We start from the raw sequence: 5745 nt of genomic DNA, 5'->3' as shown, positions 1-5745 counted from the left end.
CAAGTACATTTTACAAAAGAGCATATTATTATCTTGGCTTATATCACACTACATAGATAACAAGACTTTCTTAACCTATATGGGCCAACAAAAATATAAAAAAAACTCATAGTTTAAGATAAATTTATCAAACCACTTGAGGTTAGGTCAAGTGGTCATAGGAAGGTGCGTGTGTGTTGGAGATCTTGAGTTCGAGTCTCAGATTATAGATTATGCATGATTGTAATAATATATAAACGCTTAAATAAAAAAAAATAATAAAAAAAAGATAAATTTATCAAGTTTAAAAATAAAGTATTGGCTGAATTAGCCTATAGGCAATGATACATATATTATCACACTTCATATGTACATAATAAAATGAGTTGAAGCCTTGAAGGTTTAGTAATAACATCTTTCATGGAGAGATTATGTGCTCTTTCTTGTCATTTTACCCATAGAATAGAGCCAAAGAGGCATAACTACGTATAAAGTAACTATAAAAGGCCATTGCCTAGGTTAGGCTCCTTGGACTTGAGTTGTTTAATTCTTTAATCATATTAGTCATATGATGTAATACCCCCTTTGACTTTTTATATTGTTTGATTACAGTTCTTGATGTTGAGACTGTTTGACTTCAAATACCTTTCATAGATTGAAAACAAAAAACAGCTTTGAAAACCTAAGGACCACACTACTAATCAAAATCTACTATTTGGGATTTCATGGTAAGAGAGAAATATATTCCCTCACTTTCAGTTTTCTGGCCAGAAATCGAGTTCAACTCGGGTCGGGCCATACATGTAAATGGCTTCAAATACCTTTCATAGATTGAAAACAAAAAACAGCTTTGAAAACCTGAGGACCACACTCCTAACCAAAATCTAGTATTTGTGCTTTCATAGTAAGAAATATATTCCATCACTTTCAGTTTTCTGGCCAGAAATGGAGTTCATCCCGGGTCGGGCCATATATGTAAATAACTTTTTCGAATGGTTTGTAATTTTTCGGTACAAGTTTGTAAATAAAGTTTAGAACTTTCATTCATTAGTGCCAAACAACTTTTGTTTTCTTTTTTTTTTCAACTTCCAAATCATCACAATGCACAAGTTCAAAGAAAGACAGATTCAGATGTCAAATATTACAAGATCAAACTACTCTACTTTTACATGACACAACAACAGAGCCGAGAGAGAACCTAACCTAAACAGCTAATTTGAAAATAAAATACTGCCTCATGGTAAAAGGGGCCAACCCCAGATGGAAAAACAACAACATGCTGCTGGTGGTAACTAAAAGTGTCAGTAAGTTTTACAGACGGCATAAACGAGGGAAGTGAGTTTCGGAGAGTTTGAAGTTTGATTTTTGCCAATGTGGTCAGTGTGCACAAACTTCTCTACCTGAAACTACATGAAACTGGTTTTTGTTTTTTCTTCTTATGTTTTAGTTTTGAGAATCATCCTCCTGGCAAAGATACATTAATGTCAGTTGCCCTAGTCTTCGAATCAGCAGCCAATGCTGACCAGCTATCTCCACGAAAGGAAGCTGAAGAAGTGAGGTTCGTTTTTGGATCTGCGCTTGAAATAGGAATGGCTGCAGTTGGCATCGCATTTGAAATGTACTCGTACTTATGTTTCTTCGGTTTTTGCTCGTGCTGATTCCCAGCCAAAAAACTGCCTACTACAACCTAAAGTTTATCAAAGAAAATACATTTCAGAATCACAAGGTAGAGATCTCACATCAGGAAAATTATAACTCAAAGTACTATAATTCCATAGTTAAAAGGAAAAGAAAAAGCCGAACCTGCACAGGACTTGCAGCTACTAATAGTCCAGCAACACCACCACCTACAACTCGTCCGTCTGGACTCGCCAAAGAAACACTCATCCCACCAGATCTGCTTCTTGTTCCACCCGAATCACTTGGCATGAATGAACCAGATAAAGAAAGTATTTCAAATCGACCCTGCAAGAACAAGTAACAAAGAGTTCAACAGTGAAAATGATAATAATTTAACCACCAGACAACTTTTCTTGTTGTGGGGCTTCATAAAAAGTAGTACAAGAAAATTCTCAATTACTTTTTTTCTTTTCAGAAGCTAAACTATGAACTATTTATACACATCATTTGAAGAAGGAATTAATAAGAGAGTTACCTCATATGTCAATGTACCTCCAGAAGAATCAGGCTGACGAAGTGTGACACTCGATATCACACCATTTGCAGAGAGTATGCATATAGCTCGAGGCCCTTGTTGAGAAAATGATATAATCTTCATTGTAACATCCTAAGAGACACAGCCAAAAAAAAACAAGAGGTTGGGGGAAATATAACTGTTAGTGTTACTACTACAACTCATTGTAAATGTTCAAACCAGAAAATTGAAGTTTCTACTGACAAAAAAGAAAAAGCCAGAGAAAACATCTGACAAAACTTCAGTAGTTGTGTCTCCACACTCTTCATTCATTTTACAAATTCTCAAACACACCAACTAAAGTCAAGTCAACATCATGAGCTTCTTGACACAGATTTTTCATAAGGGATATAAGCCAAAAGGCAGAGAAAGGTTTTAAATGATTACCTCGCCAGCATTGACAGTTATGATATGGGGTGTAAAATTTGCACCAACAGAGCATGCAACCCATTCACCTACATATAAAAATGATCATAAGATTAGGGACCACAGCACAGAATTGTTGCCAGGAAAAAAGAAAAAGACTTCTTGAATTTCTTTCAAGCTAAAATACTTAACCATATTGTTCAAAAAGATGTATAACTTATTTACAGTATGAAACATAAAGAGATTAGAAAGAGAAAATATTAGTAGTGCAGTGGCGGTACTAACAGAAAAAGTTACAACTGCTAATTCAACTTAAGTCAAAATATAAAAATAAGATAAAATACTTTGGTAAGAAAATAATGTTCACTAATAGTCAGTAACAGAAAAATACTACTCTCGAGATTCCAGATATTTTCTCCATGTTTTTTTGCTAAGAGGGCTTAAATTTCCATAAAGTGACTAAGCATAATTTAAAGTAGAAGGATGTTTATTCAACACTTGTCCAAGTTGGTAAAACCTAAAAAAGCAATAGTAATACACGACAAGACTGGAAATATCATTAAACCTCTAATAAATACGTTTTACTCAAAGAAACCAGTATTAAGTCCGATTAAACATATTCAGAAGAAAGTTTTCAACTTTGAAGTTAGTCCAAGTCTGTTCACCATCACTTCCAGGCACCAGAAAATTAGTACCATGTACAAAATTTTCTTCCCAAAAAAAAGGAAAAGAAAAGAAAAGGTGAGAGATGTGGCAAGGGACAGCCATAACGAGAAGATTCCATCATTCCCATACCAACCCACGAAAATCACTAACTTAGACTACTTATCTTTTCAGAACTACCACACACTCCAAGATCTCAATAAGGGGTATCCAATCAGAGGACCCACATATTACCCAACAAAGAATCACTTGAACCCTATTAGTAAGTATGACTCTCATAAATTCAATCTCTCCTAAAAGAAAGGGTTATAGTCACACAATCCCCACATAGCAACAACAACAACACACACTTAAATCGCTCACCACTTACATATAAACATCAAAAGACTTCAACCTGAGCCATGAAACAATCACAAGATACCTTAAATTCAAAAGGGTATCCACACAAACAAACACTTCCCGTCCATTACATATAAACAACACAAAACATCATAGGACTCCAACCATGAGACAAAAACCAAGGCCTATAAATAAAACATGTCAAAACTCAAAAAGGGAATTGATAAAAACACAACCTTTTTTAATCCCATTACCTAAATTCTCCATCTCATACTTGGTCTTGCTGACCGAACTAGCTGGCCGTACTTTTCCACGCTTTTCAGATGAGAAATCGATTATGGGAGGTGGTGGTGGCGCCGACGAAGATATTGGCTTAGGGGACAAAGCCATAGTGACACTTCCATCTGGTCCATACTTTCTAGGCCTACCTCTCTTCTTCTTCACCGGCATAGTTGCAGGAATAGCAACAGCCAAGGTTGTTGTTGGGGCCGCTTGTGGTGGTGCCACCGCAGCAGCAGCCGCCGGAGCCACGGCTGGTTGATGTGTTGATCCACCGGTTTGAGATGGGATTTCAGTCCTCGGAGCCACATGGTAGTCCGAGGGAGCATCTGATCCCACCACTGTAACCCCACTACTCACAGCTTCTCTTCCCTCCATACTTAAACCCCTCTCACCCCCCAATAAAAATATAGTCTTTTTCTTTTTCAGCTCTCTACCAAAAACTCATTCATTTCCTTTCCTAATCTCAAAAACTCAAAAGAAAGTTTGATGATTTAAATGAATATAAAATAAAATAAATTTTTAAGCCCAGAATTTTTCAGACTTTCAAAAAAAAAATTAAAAAATAATTTAATAATAATAAATAATAATAATTAGATAGCTTTTGATAAATAAACTTCTTTTTAAAAATAAGTAAATAAAAGTATTAAGGATCAAATAAACTTAAACTACAAGGAGAGCTTCACTGTGAGTTATTTTCTGGTAAAACTTGTTTTTTCAGGGAAGATTAGCTGGAAAAATAGAGCTTAAAGAAAAGATAATAGCTTCATTATTATTATTATTTTCTTTAAATATATATATATATTTTTTAATTTTTATTTCAGTACAGGAGAGAATGAGATTTTGAAAAAGAAAGATTGCTTCTTCTTTTTTTTTTCATAGGCTCTCTGTAATTTTCTAATTTTGTGTATTGAATGGAAAATGCCAAGATAATAATAATGTTTTTGTTGTTCAGCTAATTGGGTTCCTACTGTCCGAATTTAAAATACATAATAATTAATTAAATTAATAAGGAAATAAATTAAATAAAGAAAAAAAAAAATTGAATGATGGGCATTAATGAATATTGTTGTGGTGATTTAATATTTTAATGTTAAAAAATATAGATATTTGGGTTTTGGTTGGAATCTGGTGACTTGTGAGAAATAATATATAAAGTAAAATTGAAAGTGGGTGGGGATTTTCTTATTCTTCTATAATTTTATATAGTTTTTTTGCTTGAAAAATGGGCAAAAGTGAAATAATGGTAATTATTATTTTTATTATTTTTAAAATATTTTTTTAGGTGAATGGAAAAGTAAAATTAGGTTGCCAAGGCAAGAAGAAATTGTCTAGAAAAGGGAAAAAGATAGGGTGGCCTAAGGCAAGCATCACCTTTTTGGATTATGGCAAACATAATCTTGCATAACCAAAGATAATTAATAAATATCATATCTATTATTATATTTTTCTTATGATTTTTTTTTCTTTTTCCTTTTTTTTTTAATTTTTGTTTAGGATTTTTTTCTTATTTTGATATCTTATACAGTTCTAATTTGTACTTATTTCTCCAACCACTAAGGGAGGGAAAACATAGGAGTTTTGAAGTTTTATTATTTTTTTTCAGTAGAATGAATTAGACAAGTGTGTTCATAAATTACAAGTTATCATGCTACTAATCCTTGAAGGTTACTCCTCCAACTTTAATTTTTTTTTAATTATATCATCACTAAAATATTAAGAGCATATGGGTGCCACTCAAGTTGGTAAAGTATGCATGCTTTGTTTATGTAATTTTAAAATAAATAAAACAACTTAATTAGAAATTAAATTCTTAGATTAAAGCTTAGTACAACTTAACCCAAGTGGTGGGTGACTAAATTTAAGTTTAGTGAGATATAATTTGAGAAATAGGTTAAACCCATATGAGTAGAGTAGTTAGTAAG

At 33.2% G+C, this 5745-nt stretch overlaps 1 protein-coding gene across 2 annotated transcripts; it reads right to left on the bottom strand.

Annotated features, from left to right (window-relative positions):
* Positions 1-1041: 1041 nt before the first annotated feature.
* On the bottom strand, positions 1042-5023 carry LOC115716779 (AT-hook motif nuclear-localized protein 1). 2 transcript variants are annotated; one of them, XM_030645679.2, is made up of 5 exons: positions 3796-5023; positions 2561-2628; positions 2135-2266; positions 1783-1944; positions 1042-1666 (listed from the first exon to the last, which is right to left on the bottom strand). In XM_030645679.2, exons 1-5 carry the CDS (start codon positions 4196-4198, stop codon positions 1436-1438), a joined length of 996 nt encoding a protein of 331 aa, XP_030501539.2. In that variant the 5' UTR covers positions 4199-5023; the 3' UTR covers positions 1042-1435. The 2 variants fall into 2 exon arrangements, with proteins under 2 accessions (XP_030501539.2, XP_030501538.2); XM_030645678.2 differs by having other exon boundaries at positions 3778-4745.
* Between the last annotated feature and the right edge of the window lie 722 nt (positions 5024-5745).

Source organism: Cannabis sativa, chromosome 5, assembly GCF_029168945.1.
Source record: "Cannabis sativa cultivar Pink pepper isolate KNU-18-1 chromosome 5, ASM2916894v1, whole genome shotgun sequence".
Lineage (NCBI taxonomy): Eukaryota > Viridiplantae > Streptophyta > Magnoliopsida > Rosales > Cannabaceae > Cannabis > Cannabis sativa.
Note: the sequence above shows the minus strand (reverse complement) of the source record. Positions and strands in the feature narration are given on the sequence as shown.